This window comes from Rhea americana, unplaced genomic scaffold (assembly GCF_003343005.1).
Source record: "Rhea americana isolate MKP2758 unplaced genomic scaffold, rheAme1 scaffold_261, whole genome shotgun sequence".
In the NCBI taxonomy this organism is placed as follows: Eukaryota; Metazoa; Chordata; class Aves; order Rheiformes; family Rheidae; genus Rhea; species Rhea americana.
In genome coordinates, this window is record NW_028186381.1 from 380,959 (window position 1) to 401,361 (window position 20,403).

A 20,403-nucleotide genomic window follows, 5' to 3' on the forward strand; every position below is an offset into this window, starting at 1 on the left:
AGTGGGACTTTTTTTTTTCTCTGCATTCAGTCTGCATTCATTTTTTTCCTCCTCTCTTTTTTCTTTTTTTTTTCTGCATTTGGGCATTTTTTCCCTCCTATATCATTATTTTTTAAAAAGATGAACAGAATAAGCTGTTCCTTTAAACATCAGCCTGAACACTGGCCTTTGTGCAAAACTCAAGAAAATATTGAGCCAGAAATTGATTTAAAATAAATAAATCTCCCTTTCTTCCCTGAAGGTAGCAGCACATGGAAGAGGGATCTGCTGATGAAAACTGTTTTCCAACTTTCATTATAGCAGGGCTGTTTCCAACAGCCCCTGTAGCTCAGGCACTGCTTTCTAGATCTAGGCTTTATCCAGTTTCCCTCAAACTTAATCATCTTTGTATCAAAAATATCCCTGAAATGAAGCAACATAGAGAAAGACACCTGAAAATCGAATGGCAAGGGAAGGATACAGACTTTCCAAAGAGCTGCAAACATAAAGATTTCCTGTAAATCAGTGCTGTTGCTGTAAGACATTACATTAACGTTATGACACAGAGATTAGCTGCTGCATCTTTGGCCAGCTGCAAGAATGTGGCAGAAGAGACCGTGGAGAAAGGAGAGGAGGCCTAGACTTTCCACACTATGGCATAAGTGCGTTTTTAAGATACATCTAAGAGGGTTATTTGCTTTTCTTCCTTTCTCATGTCTAAGACAAGCCCAGGAATCCAGGAGGGTCCTGTAAGATCTTTTCCCTGCCACCGCTGTGAGACAACTTGTTTCCACCCAGCTCAATTTAATTTCGGAACTTGTCAGTGCAAGATCTTGTGGGTACCTACAGGTTTAAATGAGTCCAAAGGGAGACAAATTTGTGGAAGGAGAATTCACTAAGCACTAAGCAAAAAAATCCCATTTTTAGCTCAAAAAGTGTCTGAGATGCCGTGGGCTGGAAGGTGACAGAAGGTAGGAGGGAAAGTCATTACGCACTTGCTCTGCTCTGATGCWGGCAGCAGCAACAGCAATGGAGCTAGCTGGTCTTCTGGTCTAACCTAGTATCCCTCTTCTACCGAGAGGTAACTGCAGCCTAAATCAATACTACTCAGCATCTGTAGCCGCAAGGTTTTCATATACGGTAAACCAGGCTCTTGGGTTTTTTCTTTTGTCGTTCCCAGCAGTTGTATTTAAAACAATTCCCTTCTTATCCTATCCTTCATTTGCACAAGCACACTCCTACTTATGGAAAAATTTTGTCTACTTGGGGGCAGGGTGGAAAAAAAATAGAAACGATTCTTCCGTCCTGCCAGTGCAAAGGCTCRCTCGGGGGCCTGCTCAAGTTCTGCTTTTATTGCTTGGTTTTCGTGTTGCCTTGTGCTGCTCTTTCGAAGAGGCCTGCCGCGTGTTCAGTTTTTCTCAGCGCAGTTACAGTGCATAAGTAGGTGTGTTTGAAATAAATGTGAGCTTGATATAAAGTGGATTRCTGGCCCAGCTATTTATCATTGTAAGAAAAGCTGTCACTGCAAGGGATTAGTGCAGGGGTACACAAAGTGCACAAATMACTTTCACCAAAAACCTTGCTAATCGCTTCCTAATTCCCCTCTGCTGCTGAACAGAAGAAGTTGAGTCACTGGGCCAAAATTACAAGGGACCTGTCAGGCTTCTGGGCTGGGGTGAGGTTTTTTTAAGAGGCAAATGCAAGCGGCCATACTAACAAAAGATCATGAAGGCATCAGCCAACATGTTTGCAGCTAAAAATGGGAAGTCTTTCTAATGATATCATGGTGCGAAAGGCCCATCATGTGGAAAATGCTTCTCAGCCTACTCACTGGGAGCTTCTTACTGAGAGTGGCCCAAACCACAGACAAGTAGGCAGATGTCCGTATGAGAGCAGCAGACAGCTGCTGGGCGTTTGATCCCCTGAGAAGCTTTCTGGATCGTGTCCTAAATCACTTGTGTAAGTGCAATGGACTTAGTTATGATGGAAAGTTATCTACTGTCTYCCTTGGCTGGTTTCTCATCTGAGTGATGCAGAGAAAACTTGTTCTTTGATGGGTGGAGAGAGGGTCGGAGCAAAATACTAAGGGCTCTGCCTGCTGCCACAGTTCAAAACCCATAYCAACATCGGGGCAGGCAACTGGAGCATTGGTGCTCATCCATACACCACTAGCTGGCACTCAGACCTACCTGGGATCCCTGGCTGAGGGTAGCCCAGCAGGCACAACTGTACAGAGAACGTGCTAATAGGGTGTACTCGTTCCTGGTGAGCTTTGGATTTAGCTGTTGCTTTTTCAGCTGTAAATGCCATCTGTCTCGAGCAGGCTCCAAGCCCGCTGGGATTCTTCATTTCTTTTGTACTGGTCAAATCACTGTGTTTCACTTCTGAAGGGTGGCGTCACAGAAGCCAGCCTTCAAAATTGGTTGTGATTGCAGATTGCATGGGGAGGCTCTTTTCTTGAATCAAAATTCAAGCTTAGAGTTAACTTAGGGCCAGATGAACTAAAGATTTAATGAGTAGAAATATGCAAGAGGGAGCAGTGATTCTGCATGCTGCCAAGCTAAAGGGCAGCTTTTCTATGCGTGCTGGAAGCAGTCCTTATCATTCTGGAAATTGCCCGTGTTGTCTTCTGCTCTGCCTGGTCACTTTGGTTTTGATCAGAGAGATTTTAGGCCCATGGTTGCTGCTTTTCTATCATGCTTGTCCAGATAAATGACATAACTTACTGTAGCTGCTCGTGGCATGTTGTTCCAGATACCTAGCCAGTAATAAGAGGTGTGTTTTGGGTATCCTGTGGGAGCAGGAGTTTGGAGACTCTAAAAGCTCAGGTGCTTGACAGGCAGCAATCTGCCTCCCAGTGAGGCATTTGGCACYAGATTTAGTGGTGTATCTAGACAACATAAAGTCCAACACAAGTGTGTCTGGGTGCTAAAAGCCTGACCCCTGTTCTTCTCTGTGATGTCCTCGTTGTGTTGACTCTTGCGCTTATTAAAAAGCCTCTAGAGCAATAACTTGTAGAGCTTAATGGTGGTTTGTGCTTGCTCATAGAAATAAAACTGGCAGGGGAATATTGGGCCCAATTTCTGGTTCAAGGGACTGAAAAACCATTAGACTGCACCTCAAATTTGCGTAAACATCTGCTGGACAAAGGGAAAGCTAACCAAGAAGGAAGTGATAGATTTGTGTGATGTATCCTGTATTACATCTTGTTTGATTTTTGCATTTGTAAGAGAATCGTCCAATTCAGAAAACTCATATTAACAAGTGTGGTTTACCACAACTAGCCCCTATAGGATATTATTATGCCAAACAAAACTCCTCTCTACCCTGCTCCATGTATAAGTTGGCCCAGATGGTCTTTGGTTTATAAGCACAAGCGGGCTGCAGCAGAGACGCTGTTAAGAATTGCACCGCAGTGATTTGGATGCCRATAGGGAAAAGGAAAACCTGGCACAGCAAATATAGTGTAGAGAAATATAGTGTAGAGAGCTCCTCTGCTTTCCACACGTATCTTCTGCTGTTTTCTCCTTGCTGCGATGAAACTCCTGTCCTTGCCCATGAAGAAAAAATACCATTTGTGATTTARTGTAGTTAAACACAAATATGCAATGAACTTTGGTCTTTGCATGGTGTGTTAATCAGTCTCACCTACATCGCACATAGAACGCTGATCAGAKTCAGGATGTATTTTTAATATAGAAAGGAAGATATAGACTAGTTTTGGTCCAAGGAACAGATTTCAGTTCTGAAAACTAGGATTTGAACAACAAGGTTCAGTAATTTTTAGGTTAGCAAAAGAAGCAAAATCTGAAATGCTTCAGAGTGGTTGAAGCAATTGAAAAGACTCGGGCAGGAAGCAGCGATTCCCAGTTTATGGGAGATAATATGCTGGGAGATAATGCTGTTCAGCTTGTTGTAAACCAGCTATTTGTATCAGAGGTAGCAAAGTTCACCTAAGTGGTATCTCTGCAATTCTTGAACTGAACCTTCAATTCGCCTGTTTATTAATTGTCTTTTTCTTTCTTTCTCTCTTTTTTTATTCTTCCTTTAGCATGAAAGACTTTCCAGGTAAGAACTTTATTTCTTGGGGGKTTTTTTGTACTTAATATTTATAGATAGCATATTTTTGTCTTGCTTTGGGAATTCCCAGTACTTCAAATCAAAGGCATAAGCTGAAGCTGGGATGGGCCATTTAGTTCTTTCCTTAACTGAACTGTTGGGCCATCTTTCATCCTTTGCTTTCCAAATTACTTAACAGCTACACTGTAGAGGAGAAAACTCTCTGTGTCCTATGGGAATGGGGCCCTTCCTACCACGAGGATAGGAAATGCATGGGAAGTCATTACACTATTGGGGTTTTGGCTGATATCCACTGGATTTTTTTTTTTTTTCAGTTTTAAAATGGTGATGGCTTCTTTACCTTCTTTTGGCTGTGTCCTGCCCTGCAGCATGGAGAGTGCTATCAGCAATCATAGAACCATAGAATCCCAGTGCTTGTTCCCTACTGGGTCTGGCATAGCCTTGAGACCCAACCAGTCAGGCTCATACTGACTATCCAGACTGATATCTGCTCCACAGTGCTAAATCTTCTTTGTATTTTAGATTGGAATCAGCTACGAATCCTACCACCAGTGACTCCTCCTACAGTGATCGTGCCTCCAGCCGCTCCAGTGCCTACACCCGGAGAGAGAACCGGTTAGCCTCCCTCAGCACCAGAACAGAAGAGGAGAGTAACAGAGATTATAAAAAAGTAGGATTGCTTAAAAGTAATGCATGTACCTTAGAATCTGCYTGTTGCTGCAGAAACCTACGCTGAGAGTCTTTGGAAAGAAAAAGGGGATATTTTCATTCATTGCAAATMGGAAATCACTTAGTCTGCAAGCTGTCAGCCAAGCCATTATAAAGCCTTTTGCTGTTTCCATTGCTTTTGAAATTCACRCTTTTTTTGAATGCATCAGCTTTTCAAAGGGGCGAAAAAGGACAAGGGGTAAAAGGAAACCGGACAAAGTGTGGAGAAAGGCTAGGAGAGATTAGTAAAGAAGCAAGGAAGAATATTGTTTAGTACTACMAGCATATCCCAGTGGGCTGTATTACACTGCATTTTTTTTTCAGAAAGCTCCATAATTTTCAATGTAAYCCTTGAAAGGCGGTAGTATGGACTGTCATGTCCTCAGAGTGCATGTGCATGTGCTAGTAACAATGCAAAGAGCATACAAAAAATAAACAGATAAAGATATCCTTAATTCTTAAATGGCTATAAAACTAAAAAACATGGTGCTAGAAAGTCTTGCATGGTAAGCAGCCCTCCATACTTCCTTATGAACAGGTTTGTCCAGCAGAAACAGGCACTATGCCTAATTTGTCCTCTTAAAGTGATAGAAATTCTGCTAGTTTGAGGGAAAAAAAGTCGTCGTCATCCAGTTAGGGGTGACCGAAAATGAGCCTTAGTTTTCCTCCTTTCTGAAGTAAAAGCACAGAAGAGTGGTGAAGATGCGAAGTGCTTAGGAGCACAATAAAATCATAGGTTTAGAAACCTATAAAAATAAAAACCTATAAAATATAAAACCTATAAAATATAAAAACCTATAAAAATAAAAACCTTCAAAATACATTAATTCTGTATGAATTATTGTAATTTTTATTATTCATGGTGGCTTACCTAAATTAACCCCTCCCTTTTCTTTGTTTCCTGTCTGTGTTTAAAGAACTTGCAAAATTGACTAGCTCTTTTCATATTTAACATGAGCTGTGAAAACACAAGTAGAGCATCCGAACTGGGCCTCCTTGTCCTTCTTCTAATGTCCTGAAATGGAGAAGTAATCCAAACCTCTCAGTTGTGTTTGTTCAGCGCTGAGTATGATGCATGTCTGGTTGGAGCAGTATGGCCAGATAGGGTCCATGCAGCAGTTGAAGAGCAGCCTTGTTAATTCAAATATKTGGTTTCTTTTTCCAGTTATATGAAAGTGCCCTGTCTGAAAATCAAAAGCTGAAATCAAAACTGCAGGAAGCCCAGCTTGAGTTGGCTGACATCAAGTCAAAGTTGGAAAAAGCAGCCCAGGTAAGGCAAAAAGAGACTCTGAGACTGACAAAATTGAGCATTGGCTGATGACAAGTCAAGGAGGTGATCTAATGTAGGGAAATGCATGAGGGAAAGGATGTAGCCMATGTGAGGGAAGGGGGTTCAGAGGAGACTATATTATTGTTTGCAGAAATAAGTATGGTGTGAATAATTCTCTAAGGATTGCTGCTTCTCTACACGAGTGTGTCCGTAGGCTATCTAGGCCTTTGTGCTGCATCCTGTGAATGCCATTCTGTTTTAATAGCTTTCTATTTTTATTTTATGTAGCAGAAACAGGAGAAAACTTCTGATCGATCTAGCATGCTGGAGATGGAAAAAAGGGTGTGTATCTCTGCAGTCTTTGCCTCATGTTGCTGTGGTGGGCATAGTAATTTCTTGAAGGAAAAATGCTAATTAAAAGATAGATTGTATTTTTGCCTTGTGGAGTGGTGCACAGTGATAATTGTGTTCTGACCTTTTCTATGTCTAGGGCTTTTCTGCTTAGCCTTTAGATCAACTAAATCTAATTTCTTTCATTATGAAAAGCTACAGACTTACAAATTATGTATTGTGGTGCTTAGGGACTGTTGATCCATTATACTTTAAAATCTTTTTGATCCTTATAAATAAAAAGACTCTTTCGTTGGAGGAGGAAAAGGGGGAACAAAACACAATGCTAGCTAGGTGTCACTTGTGTGATTATACTTGAAATCTGAGTGTTTGAATGCTCCTTTTTCCTAATTGAGCAGTCAGATTACTGCAGTAAATTAAGCGCCACTTGTAGTCTCTAGCTAAATCACTGTCTTAAATGATCATAGATTCCTTCAGGTTTGAAGGAACCTAAAGAGGTCTCTGGTCCAATCTCCTACTCAAAGCAGAATCAACAATGAATTTGGACAAGGTTGCTCAGGGCTTTGACACATCCAGTCTTGAAGCCCTTCGATACAGAGATTCAGCAGCTTCTTTGGGTTCCTTATTCCAGTGCTAATATATCCTTATAGTGATTTTTTTCCCTTGTATCTAGTCAGAACCTCCCCTACATCAGTTGATGACCATTATCTCTCATTCTTCTGCTGTGTACCTCAATAAAGAGCCTGGCTTCAATTTCTGTTGTATTGGAAAACTGCTGTTAGGTCCTCCTAAAGTGCTTAATTTCCTGAATTTTTAGGAGTTTTTCCTCCTTGTAAAACCAAAWGTTTAAATCCAATTCCTACCGTGAAAGGCTGCAATTATTTTATGTGAACTCTTCCTGGGATTTGCTAGAGGTATTCCAGAGGAGGTCACAAGGCAGGAGCAGAATTAGGCAAAGCACATCAGAACCCATTACAAGTGTGTGATCTACCTACCAGCATATGTGCCTAGGTTTCTACTACTGAAGTTAGGCAGGTTCCAGAGGCTAAACTGCCCCTCGGGCCCACAACACTGCTGCATAAGCTCAGCTGAGCATCTTTATGCCTCTCTGAAACCTGTGATTGAGATTCTCAAAGCAGCGACCCATGTGGTCCTGATTCTTAGGTGTGTGCTTAAAGCAGGTTTAATGCAGTCATCAGAAACACAGCAGGCACTTTTGCCTAAATATAGCAGCTGAAGAAAGTCATGACATGGTTGTACATTTTCTTTTGTAAAACAGCATGGTGGTCAGAGCACTTGGCCAGAGTGCGCCTTCTCCAAGCAGAGCAAGTTCAAACCACAAATCTCCTCTCCCACTTGTAAGATGCTTCCAAGTTGTGATAATGTTCTGCATCACTTTTGCTGAGTTAGGATCACTACAGCTGCAAATATAAATTTCTGAGTTTTAGAAAGAAAGTCCCTGACTGTTGCTCAGTGAAGGTGGTGTTAACAGATTAAAGGGTTTCTTAACGGGTTAAAGAGTGTCTTGTTCTTGCCTTACTTCCAGGATAACTTATACATTTTGCACTAAAGAAGCACTGGATGGAGTGTGTTGGCATTGAACAATTGCTAACAAAAAGGCCCCCAGAACCTCTTTCTTCCAGGGCTGCACTCTCCTATTTTGCTTACTCTCCTTCTGACCTCGTGTTTCTTYGTAGAGAGCAGAGGAGTGGAGGAAGAGTGTGTAAAGGCTCTTCCTAAATGATACTTGCCATTTCCTCCTGATCAGTGCGCTTTCCTGCTGTGGTTTGAGTCCTCTCAGGCTGAAAAGGGCAGTGAGGGCTCCACCAGCACTGTAAAGTAAAGTAAAGTAAAGTATTAGTATGTAACCATCTACATACCAAAATGCAGTGGAATCAGACAGCTTTACAACTTCAAAGTCCTAAATTAGTCTGAGAAAAGCAGGATTTTCAGACACTTTTCATGTTTAGTTTCCTGTTTGACTACCTTGGTGGGTTTTCTTGTTGCCTTGCCTCTTTGCAGTGCTTATTGTGTTGGCAATGACGAGTCCTAAACCTTTAACTCTATCCATTTGCTGTATAGAGAGTATATGTGCTTAGTAAGGTGCTGGCCCCAGAGCCAATAGMCTAGAAGTTGGTCTGGTGATAGTCAGTGCCAGCCTACAAAGGACTCTTGGTCGATTTGGACCTCTGTTAGATGAAATCTTCTCCAGTCTCAGCAAGTTTTTTCAAGGCTGATCTCTGTTAGTACTAATTTGACATCCTTCTATAGCTATGCAGATTCATCAGTTCTTAATTCCATGGCTTCCTTTACCTACAGAGCTCAAAATAACATTTCATCAGCAAGTCTTGAAAACTAAGATTGCTGAAGAGGTCTAAAGAGAGCTCAAGAGAAGATCTGCCTAAATGAACATAGCACAGATTGCCTGTTGCTTTACCTGCTGCCATGTTTCACAGTGGTTGCACTTCCACAGCACATCTACTGATCAGCTCCCACTTTTGTTACCTGTATATTGCTTTGGGATGCTTTTCAGTTAATGCTCCTATAGAAATATAACACTATTTTTTTAAGAAAATATACTGTGTATTTTTCTTTTAAATCCACATAATCATCTTTGTTATGAATCCTTTCAAACAGGAGAAGCGAGCCCTGGAGCGGAARCTTTCTGAAATGGAAGAGGAGATGAAGGTATGAAATAATCTATTCCCTTTGTCTATTCAATTTTTTTATTCTTTGTATTAATATCTTTGGGGATTGTTATCCAGGAATAGGATACTAAAGGTATATGTGGGAAGGGRCTCATGTGTTACCTCTGAGTGTGTCCCTTGACACAGTCAGAACTTACAGTAATTACCGTGTTCTCTGAACACAAAATACTGWTAAAACTGCTGTGTTATCATTCATCTGATTGCACTGTATGTTTATTTGTTACACTGTTTGATCTGAGAACTGTGAAAGCTCTTTCTCCCTAAATGCTTTCCCAAACTAACCTTTTGTGGCATCGATGAGTTTCAGTGTGCTGATCCCCTGTGCGCTGAAAAATCTGCRGCCCAAGTTAAGCCCTTGTGGTTCCCTCCAGATGGGTAAGAAGGCAAAGCTGGCTTTGGAGATCACGCACGCTAGCCAGGGGAAAACACAGAGTGATTGTATTTCTGTATTCTTTCCCRAAAGCATGTTGAAGGAAGGCTATGTCAGTAAGTCGGCCGGGAATAGATTTCAACARAGAGGAATTTGCTTCCTGATGAAATATACGGCATGGCTTAATGTCAAAGGATGTCCCCCCACAGACTGCTCCTTTGCATTCTACTCTCTCTTGTGTCGTTTCTTTGGAGGGCGGTAGTCCTACTGTCATGGCTTGGATGCCCTGCGAGCACTGGGCTAGCGGGGAGCACTACACAGCAGGAAGCAATCACCTGCGTTACGTCATTTTATGCTATACTTCTACTCTAATGCTTGTATTCACCAAATGCTCCTGGTTGTGTGCCTTGTGGTTTCCTTCCCTTTGAGCATGAGCCAGGTGGGACCAAGCTGCCTCCCTTTAGCAAGGAGGGACCCTGCTCGGGGCTGAGAGCATTGACCTCTCCCAGCACAGTGCRCTGATGGAAACAATTTCCTGCCGTCCTGGAAGAGGTTCCAACTTTATGTTTCTGTTTGAAGTTACGTATGTTTACCACGCACACATCTTTGAGAAGAACCATTGACTTGTGCTGCAGTCTTCTACTGCATAAAGTAACAGAACAATTTGCTGGAATCTTACTGTAAAGGCTCTCTTTTTCTTTCAAAGAGAAGAAAATAAATTCAGACGTATTAGCTAGAAGAGGAAAGAGAAAAGACTGAATGTGCCTGAATTTCATATTCTGTGTTGACTCAACAGGKGGCAGCTTTTAGCTCCAGAGAGACTTTTCTGTAAATACAAAAGTATGACCTTCAAGAGAAAACACAAACAATAATAGTTTGCATAATTTTCAGCAAGAAAAATTATTTCTTTAGCTATGTCGATCACACCAAAAACCAGTTCAGTCCATGGAGTAAAAAGACAAATTGGTGTCCTCTAGTGGCCTGTCAGTTTTGAACATTTACATTGGTTCAGAAAGCAGTTAATGAGTGAAGGTGCCTGTAGGGACTGTTGGATGCACAGAAACTGCCTCTGACTCAGGTAGCCTGGAGCTGCAGATTGATGGAAACCAAGATGRTGCAAAAGGAAAAACACTGCTAGAAGTTTGACTTGTTCTTATATTGTCCCCAAAGTTACTGGTCACTGTTGGAGACAGGACATGAGCTACCAGAGCCTTTGGTCTGATGAATGTATTTGCTATTAGCAAAAGACCCCAAAGCTGATAAGGAGCTATCAGATCCCCTAGAGTAAAGCTTGCTCTTCACTGTGTTCCTACTGCATAAAATAACCAAAGTAGCCTTTTGTTATTAGAATAAATAGACATGAAATTTGAAAATATCTCGTCTGGGGTACTGCTACATTTTCACTAGTCTTTGCAAAAACTTGAGCATGTGATCAGTCCCTGTGTGCTCTGTGGCATTTCTTTCTTGACAACCACTCAATAAAAAGGAGTTTAAAGTCCCTGAAGTTAAAAACCTTAAACTGGACAAAGCTTGTGTGTGCTCAAGTCCATAAGGAAAGCAGACTTTCTGTGTCCACTTACATCTTGCCTTAAAGTGAAAGAATCAGCCCTGCTGTTTGTACAGACTGAAATAACCTCCAAAGAACATCTGTATTAATCCCAATTGTATATGTGGCGCCATGAAAACAGATGTATTAATTCTGGTTAGGCTTGCATTCCGGTTACTTCAGCTAATTGGATAGCTATTGAGCAAAATCAGAAAGAAGTAACTTAAGCAAAGCCATTAGTTTTGTTTAACATGCAGAGCACACAAGGGAAATAAGTAGTGATCTCATGGGAATATTGCAGTTTTCAGCATTTTTCCCACTAGTCTTTGAATTGAATCAGACCATCATGACCTCCATCCAGTTTTTTGATTCTYGGATGTCTGTGCCTAGCACTATGTCCAGTTCCGTGTGTCAGGTGTCCTGGACAGAGTGAYGTGAAAGGTTTTGCTGTCCTTTCAGCTGACTTAGGAAGAGGAGGCACAGTAGTTCTTACAGGAAAATACTGAGATTCTGTAAAAGAAATATTTTGTACTTCRTCCTATGCTTAAGATAATGATCTTTTGTCCCTTGCATGAGTTTAACCACCACTAATGAAGCAATCAAGAAATGGAGAGGGGTGGGTAAAATAAGTGGTTTCAAAGAACTCTTTTGTGCTAGAGTTGCTCTTGCAGACCTGCTCTTGTGAAGGTGACAAGATAGTACTCTGTTTTCCTAGGTGATCCCAGAATTTGACTGGAGATACAGGAACTTGGCAGAGGAAGGAGAAAGAAAATTAGCGTTTGGGCTGAACTGAATGTGGTGCCAAGTGCCTGAGGTCCCAGCTTAACACTGCAGTTTTCCTTGAAGGTCACAGAAGCTTCTTTATTCTGTAGCAGCACTGCACCTCCTGGCCTAGAGCATTGTGCGTGCTTTGGGCATTTTTATTTCCCCTCATGTGATAGGCATGAAATCCTTTAATTGAAGGCTGAACCGAGAAGCTGGCTTTCTCTAGTCCAAGTATCAAGTAGAATGATAAGCAGTCACAGCGGTATCATCCAGGTTCTGATCTTTGCCCTTGGCATCAGCCCCAGCTTTCTGGCCATTGCTAGTTTTCACTGAGCATGATAAGTAGAAGGCTGTCCTAGCTGGAGCACACACACATTTCAGCGTAGATGATCCTACTGTTGCCTGCCGCAGCATGCTGACACTGAGATGTGTTTGATCCTGCCATTTGGAAGGTTAGGGCGATACTGAAAAATACAGGTGGTCTCTAAAACAGTCATCATCCTTTTCATCTTACATCTCACTGCACCCCATTCCACATATGTTTAAGTCTTTGACGTTGTCTGCCAACCAGATGCTCAACTGAGTTCTCTGCAATTAAATAGAGTTTTTATAACCCGCAATAGCAGAAAAAGAAATGGGCTCTTCCGGGATGAATCTTTCTCCTGCCTCTCCAGGATATAATTCATCACAAGATTGACACCTCAAAGAGTGTGATGAATATCTACTTGCTGACCRCAGGGGGAGCCTGCACAGATAGGGTAGAGTAAGTGATGGAGAGATGAACTAAAATTTGGTTAAAAAAAAAAAGCATCTCACCAGTAAGATTTCTCTGGAGCTTTTGGCAGTCTGCCAACCATAGCTCTGTCTCAGGACTTCTCACTTTATCTGATGTCAAAAGTTTGATGGAGGCTAAAGTTGATAGGACTGGTTAATATGGAAGGGTAAGTAGCARTAGGTACGTTTTTAGCCAACTTCCTGCCATCGTCAGCAGTGCTTCGGTTGGTTTTGCAAGGCTTTTAGATGAGATATCTTGATTCCTTAGGTGGGCATAAAGGTCATGGTTTCAAGTAGTTAGAACTGAGCTGAAGGGTAGAAGCTATGTGGAATACTTCTTTTGTACAGGTAAGAGCCCTGCTGAGACAAAAAGGTGCCAGGATGCGGCGAGTCCCTTGGTAACGGTAGCCAGCTCCATGTCATGCAAGTCAGGTGCGAGTTCTTCATCTCACAACAAATCACTTGAACTCAGGATTTTCTCAGAGATATTTCCCTTCCTGCCTTTCCTCTGATCGGTGTCCGTGCTCCCGTTGCTGGGCTAGWTATCAGGAGGAAGGAGGGACGGAGCCTGCCCAGAAAGCAGCCCTCCAGCCCTCAGCATTTCCTGGCACTCGCCGCTGGTATAAATGCCCAACGTGTGGTTTTGCTTTAGTGTCACTGGGACTTCCAGTCTTCCATGTACCAAAACATGGCTGATGCCTGTGTGGCTTTTAGTGCTTCACTGTTTTACGTTCTGCATTGTTTTTGTGCACTGTATCTTCCTGTTGCAGCTGTAACTGTGCTAACCCTGRCTTTCGGGGCTTTACTTCTACAGTATCTTTTGCCTGTTCATTTCTTTTGTAACTAAGATTGCTGTGTTTCCATATGCCTCCTGCTGAAGATGCTGTCATTCAAGCTCCTCTAGTTCAAATGAGTGGTTTAAATCCCTACCTTTTCACCTCTGAAGAGCAGAGATAAATTTAGCCTGATGACAGAGAAGAGTTGAATCTGGACAGAAATACATGGAAAAAAAAACACACACACACACACACACACACACACACCCCTTTTGGCAGGACCAAAAACAGAGACGACATCAAAGCCATAATTCAGGTGGCACAGCAAAAAGGGATTTGAGCAGATGCAATGTATGTCTCAGTGACGTACAGTAGGACAGTGGCACTTTTAAGTGCTTCAGTCTGGGTGCATTTCAAAATCTCCCATGAAACTGTGACCACTCTTTGCTGCACAAGGCTGCTTTAGCTTTTAGAAACATATAAAGAAAAAAGTTTTRAAGAAATTCACAGTTGCCAGCAGTGCTTTCAAGGACCATGTAGTTGATAAACTGATGTGGCAGTTCTAGTAGCTCATGAGTTGAGGAGCTATGTGCTGGTGGAGCTCACAAGCTCAGTAAACTAGAATATAACCCACAAAAGACCACCCTGCTTTGTGGTGGGAAACCTCTTTACTAGACCTTTCTGAAGGCTGAAGTGTCCTCAGCGTGTTGTCGGGCTTTCCTTATGTGCATCCGAGCTGTTGCCTATCTTGCACTCACTGCTGCTAATTTTTTTTTATTCTTCGTTCTTTAACTGCCTGTGAACTAAATAGACGTTTCTGAGCCCTTTTGTCTTTGTGGTGTGTTTTCTCTGTATTTTTTCTGTCCCCTCCTGTCATTCTCTGCAGAATCTCCACCAGCTCAAACAGATTCACACTCTGAGACAGATGAATGAGCTACTGCTGGCTGAAAACAGGGCTCTGACCCGGGTCGTGGCCAGACTCTCAGTGTCTGCCAAGCCCCCTGAATCAGAGGAGCTGTAGCTGCTTTCCCTCCGGCTCATCTCGCCTCCCTCTTCCACTCTTCCAGGCAGGTCCCCACTTTTGTCTGAGCTGTTCCCCTGCCTCATTGCTTCCAAGGGTGTCTGATGAAGCTTGTGGCTCCAAACCGGCATGTGGCAAAGGATTCTTTGGCAACCARAAAGCCAAAAGCATGGTGTTATTTTCCCATTTGGGCACAGGGTTTCAACACAGACTGTTTGCATTTAGTTGCGCTGATTTTGGCTCTGCTTGGAAGATGCTGAGCTCGGCTGTTTTATTAACCACCCACATCCAAGGGGCCATGTTTTCCCTGTGGTGCAGATCATCCCAAACAGACCTATGAAGACATGTTCATCCCCTCTCATGCGGAGGCATAAAGAGTAGATGTTGGAGTGAATGGCAMCAAAAAGACTCCTGAGGAGCAGGAGATCAGCAGCTTCCCGATGACATTGCTGGCAAATGGCTTTGGGGTGACTTTTAAGTGCCAATAGGTTAGCCAGCATCCCCTTCCCCATTATTTTATTTCAAAATAGGTGTGTTTTGTGGTAGGTCTCTGATCGTAATAGAACTCTTACTTAATTTGGCTTAAAKCGGTGAGAAACCAGCATGAGGCAAATAAGGTTATCCAAAGCCAGAATTAACAATTTAATGCGTTTCCAGGGATATTATGAAATATGCACGTTTCAGATGGGAAGGCAATTTTTAAAAATGTAGAGCTGGGCGGTTCTCAACAGATTTTCTTGATCACTTGAATAAGTAAAAAAGTTCCTTCCCCCATTTTAAAGAAAGAGATTTTTATTCAGAATTTGTGCTGCAGCATCTCCCCTGTCTTCTGTGATGTGGCTACAAGAAAGGTGGAGAGAGGAGGAGGTAGACCAGATGCTTTTTTTTTTTTTTCCTCTCTCTCTCTCTCTCTCTCTCTCCTTGTGTTTTAAATTCACCACAGGATAATTAGTGTTTGAAATCCAAGGATGAGCCTTCCATAAGCTTTACACTCGCACGTAATGCAGTGAAATTTCATCTTTTCTTGCTACATCTTTGGTTCAGTGCTGAAGTAGAACAGAAAAGGCTTCTTTCTCCGAGCCCTACCTGTGTTTTGCAGCTTAATAGGGAGGTATTCAAGCCCCTTCGGACAGCTATTTTATTTAAAGAAATGAAGCATCAGTATGCTCTAGAGAGCTGGAAGTGGCACTAGGGTATGAAAAAAAATCTATTCTTAGAATACAAATTATACCAAAAATGATTAATCGTAGAAACAAATCCACCAGGGGAATTGTGCTTTCCCATTTCCAGAAGTCTCAAATCAAGACAAAATGTTTTATCATACGCATGCTCTTGGGCTGAATACGTGAGTGAGTGTTTAATATTTTGTGGCCTGAATAGTGCAGGTGGTCAGATTCAATGATCTCACTTCAATGAATCTCTTCATGAAGCAAGAGATTCAATGATTTCTTGCCTACCTTGCTTTGAGATCTGGGAGGGAGAATTGACCAAAATACTTCCAGACTCAGGGAAATTGTATTTTGCAAACTCTAAGTCATCCATTTCTCTTTTTCTGCTAGTATATAATCACATTATCACCTCTCTCTAGCTAAGATCCTCTCTACTCTACAGATGCCACCACCTTTTCTCTCATGCAGGCTAGCTGAGACATATATACACATTAACAGTTTGTGTATAGCTTTGTAGCTTCCTGCTTCTGGGTCCGAGCTGAAGAAGAGTGTCTGCAAGCTCATCTGATCTTTTTTTTTTAATCTCTTCTAGTCGATCTAATAAAGGATATTACTGCTACCTGTAAAGCCTGTCTCACTTGGGTCCTTAGACATCATAGCTGTACAGTAACTCCACTGTTTGAAACTGTGACAGGTTTACTACTACACAGCAGCAGTAGCACTTTTTAAAGGATATCGTTTTCTAAAATCCACGTAATTTTCCTTCTCTTAGGAGGCATGAAATTTCACAAGTTTTCTTTTAGCTTTCAGAAAGCTTCTCTGGAAATTAATGGAGTCACACTACAGCCATGAAACTTTTCAAGAAGTATTTGCTTTCCACTTAGTTACATTCCTTGCTTTTCCAGTTAATCAGCAAAGTTGCACTGAAGCATACTTGCAAAAGGCAGCCAGCATCGGAGCTTCCAGTAAGCTGTGAAATTTGAGTGGTTGCTCTCTGATGTTGCTTATGGGAACCTCTAGCAGAATTGTCTCTTCCAAAGCCAGGAAACAAATGGCAGGATTTCAGAGCACTATCTTATTAGAGCGATGGACATGTTCAGGGCACCCCAAGCAGTGATGTAGAGAAGAGGGGGACAGTCCATCTGCAGACTATGACAGAGGGTTAAAATTACTCCAGCGCGTTGGACTTGAAGGCACCATGCTTTCTGGTGAGTTTTAGGTGAAGCTCAGGAGCAAGTGGAGAGATGCAGAGTGAGACAGCAGATGCTTTCCTTATTTCATGGCGTTCCTTGGCACTTTGATGACGGGTGATGCCTTTCATCTGGTAGTGCGAAATTGCATAATGAGTCGTGACTTCTCTTTCCCTAGTATTCCCTGTCATGGAAATTTTCCTGTAGCACCGACACTGAGACCAATGTGATAGATTTTAGAAAGGACACAAATCACTAGCTGAAGCTCCATCCAGCCCACCACTTAGTCTTGCCTTCTCCTCAGTACATTGCCGTTCTAYGTTTTTCCCTCTCTTTTTCTTGCAAAACCTTCCAAGGAGAGCACTGAACACCAGGTGCTGCTGTAGGGATGGGGTGCACAGTGYTTTCGGGCTACGCAAGCGTTATCTTGGCTTGATGGTTAAAAGAGGGAATTGCTCAAGCAGGAGCGGCATGTGATGGCATTCTCTTTGGTGAGCTGCCTGCAATGGTAACAGAGGAGGTGCAAATAAGATGGCTGGGAAGGAGTTTGTGATTGGAAGCAGATGTGCACACTTGCACGGAGAGGATAATGGTGTTCTGCTAACAGCTGGGATTTCATATTTGGGGGAGTTGTGATGTCTCTAAAATCTATATTGATGTAGATAAGTCATCACTGTGCTTATGCCAGGGTTGTTTGTGCCTGCATGTGACCCCGTGCCATCGTAGCTTGTTCCAGCAGGGTCTGCTGCAACTGCCCTCAGGGCTGCTGCTATCCCTTGATGAGTGTTACACCTTTCATGTTACATATTTCATGTTATACCCTAAGACAGGCCAGGCTGGATCTCTTTCCAGTTCTTGAATGGATGGGGACAGTCCCGTCCTGTGAGCCGTTCACTGAAGGTCATCTACCTGCAGTGTGGGAAATGTGGGATTTGGGGCTTGTTTGGCCAGTGAGGAGTGCTTGAAAGATTTTATCAAAGTTATTTCTGCCTGTATTTCCAATAAAAATGGGAATTTTCTCTTTGTTGCAACCCCTSTTTTGATTCCAGTACTAAACATTGAGCACCATTGAGGTATCTCCCATGTCAGTATGTTCTACCAGTTTTCAGCCATGGCATTAGCGTTTGCATTAAGTATCTCTGAAATCCCAAAGAGCTTTTTTTTTCTTTTTAAAGAAATTTTGCAAACCAGAGTTAGTCCAATTTTGAAACAGAAATCCAAAACAGAAATAATTTTCACATCTTAGCTTTCCCCGATAGTCCTGGCAAAATTGAAAAAAACATCTAAGAAATACGTCTTCATGGTTTGCTTTTCTGCTGAGCCCTAATTAGACACTAGGAACAGGTTGGGGATGAGACAAATCGGAAAAGGTTCCTGCCCTCCCAGCATGGTCCTGACTTAGTGCTGAGCCGGTGGCACTGCTTCTCACCAAGGGSTTTCTTGGCTCCTGGGCTTGAGGCTCCCCTTGGCTCCTCCACCTCTTACATTTTTCTGAAAGCCAGATCTTAAAAACATGGAAATATTACGGAAAAATTACCAACAATTTGAAAAAATAACGAGCACTGTAAGGGCAGTGGATGAAAGATGTACAGTAGAGAAAGCCCTGCAGGCTGCTTTTGCACACCGATCTCAAGAAGGATATGAGCCGAGCAGCCAACTGCTGCTGTGGCTGTAACTCTCCTTCTCCCTGCTGCTTTTCCCTCTTGAGCTGTCGGGCTTTTCCAGCACGCCGTGCCGCGAGGTGTAACTCTGCCTTGTCTTTGTCTTTGTGCAGATTTTGACAGAGCTGAAGTCAGACAATCAAAGGCTGAAAGACGAAAACGGAGCACTCATTCGGGTCATCAGCAAGCTCTCCAAATAGGAAGCCTGAGCAAAGGCAGGATGAAGAGGGGTGTCCAACACAAGCTGCCAACCTTGCCACCAAGCCCTTTCCACCTCTTTTCCTCCTGTCAAAAGTACAGCAAGCATTTCAGCCATGGGATCAATCTGTCACGCCTGCCCTGCCCTGCCCTTTGCTGTACATTCCCTTACTGCCCTTACTGCCCACACGACACACACCCCTGCCATTTTATTATTTTTAATTTAAGCATGTTGTGGTATCTCGGACATTTTATTCAAGGGAGAAGAGAAACGTGAGGACTGGGTTTGAGCTGCCAAAACTTTTTCTTCCAGAAGCCCAGTGTTTGGTGTTGGACTCCAGTCTGGAGTAGGTAGCTTCTACTTTTAAAAGTCATGCAGAAATACCTAAAGAACTAATCCAGCATGTCCAAGGCCTTTATAGGTGGGAAATGTGAACAGGAGCTGTGACTCCGCAGATGCGTGTCAGCTGCCCATGTGAAATGTGGGACTCTGGTTGAAATGTGATGCTGTGAAAGACACCGGGGCTGCTTTCTGAGACAGACTGATGAGAGCTGCTTTGCACAGAGACCTCGTTCTCCTTTTGCCCCAGTAGATCGAGGCTTTTATTTAATGTAAGATTTTGAATCTGTTCAGTAACATCAGTGCTGAATCTCAGCATCAGACCCCTTATCTCTCACTCTGCTTTTTCTCTGCAGCCTGGGTGATGAGGTATCATGCCGCATCCTTCCAGGGCTCCTGTCTCAGTTACTGCGCAGTTAGTAGCATCTGCTAATTGCATCTGGACTCTTGCCCCTTGGGATAGGATATATCACAGATACTTGCCAATTTTCCGAAGGAGGAGCTTAAACCAGTAGAGATCATCTGCGACTTTTGTGTGCATACGTTACATCTGAGCGTGACTCACCTTGCAGGGAACTGTATCCGCACAAGAAACGAGCCCCCTTTTTCTGACAGTGGTCCAGAACATTTTCCTGATGAACTGTTACATGGAGGAAGAACCTTGTAGAGGAGTCCAGTCAGATATTTCAGGTACTTTGCTTTGATGTTCAACATGAGGCTGACCAAAGGAAATGCAGCACTGTTTTGTTTCTAGGGAATGGAGATGAGAGAGGGAATGCCAGAGGCCAGCTTCAGCCACTCACCCTGATGCAGCTAGATTTCGAGGCAGAGGAACATGAAGCAGGGACCATTTGGCCTCCTGGAAAGATGTGGGTGTACTGGTATTGGAGTGGAACTGTCGTTGGGCATGCTGGTAGCTGTAGCTCTAGGATGAAAGTCTTTTAACCAGTTAGAAGCTTGCAGTAAGACTTGACCTTGAAAAAGACCTCAAAAAGCTCTTTCGTGTTATTCATACTCTGAACAGTTTGAAATTGTTCACTCTATGGGCATTTAGACAGTGACTCCTCCTCATGCTGTGTGATTTTGATGATAGCAGCAGTAACCTGTCATCAAATCTGTTGAGCTTCCTCTCAGTAGACCCTCACAAGAGACCTTCTCTTTTCAGAGACTTCTTGCTGTATCCAAAATTCTTTCCCAACCACTTACATACATATTTGTCCTTTCATTTCCTTTATCCTCTGATTTCCCCGCTCTGTGTGGCTGAGAGTGAGGGTTGCAGTCGCTGAACTTGCAGGTCGCTGTGAAGGAATGTTACCTGCGTTCCCAGGTGCTTCTGACTTTTGGCATGTGGATCCTGCAGGGCTGGTAGGGATCTTTCTGCTATGAGTGATATAAATATGATACTTGAACAGAGTTTAATTCTTGAGCTTGCTCAACAGGGTAAAATTTCTCTCTAATGCTCTATCTTGGGCTTTCTGGAACCTGTTGCTGGTTACT

At 42.8% G+C, this 20,403-nt stretch overlaps 1 protein-coding gene across 3 annotated transcripts in view; it reads left to right on the forward strand.

Moving 5' to 3' along the window:
* Positions 1 to 20,397, forward strand: part of LOC146594342 (protein phosphatase 1 regulatory subunit 12B-like) — a 90,691-nt gene extending 70,294 nt beyond the window's left edge. For all 3 annotated transcript variants that reach the window (XM_085307671.1, XM_085307670.1, XM_085307672.1), the window contains 6 exons: positions 4,031 to 4,047; positions 4,582 to 4,729; positions 5,933 to 6,037; positions 6,326 to 6,379; positions 9,026 to 9,076; positions 18,482 to 20,397. In XM_085307671.1, coding sequence (XP_085163797.1) covers positions 4,031 to 4,047; positions 4,582 to 4,729; positions 5,933 to 6,037; positions 6,326 to 6,379; positions 9,026 to 9,076; positions 18,482 to 18,568 — 462 coding nt within the window. In that variant the 3' untranslated portion in view covers positions 18,569 to 20,397. The remainder of the gene's footprint in view (positions 1 to 4,030; positions 4,048 to 4,581; positions 4,730 to 5,932; positions 6,038 to 6,325; positions 6,380 to 9,025; positions 9,077 to 18,481) is intronic.
* The last annotated feature ends 6 nt before the right edge of the window (positions 20,398 to 20,403 follow it).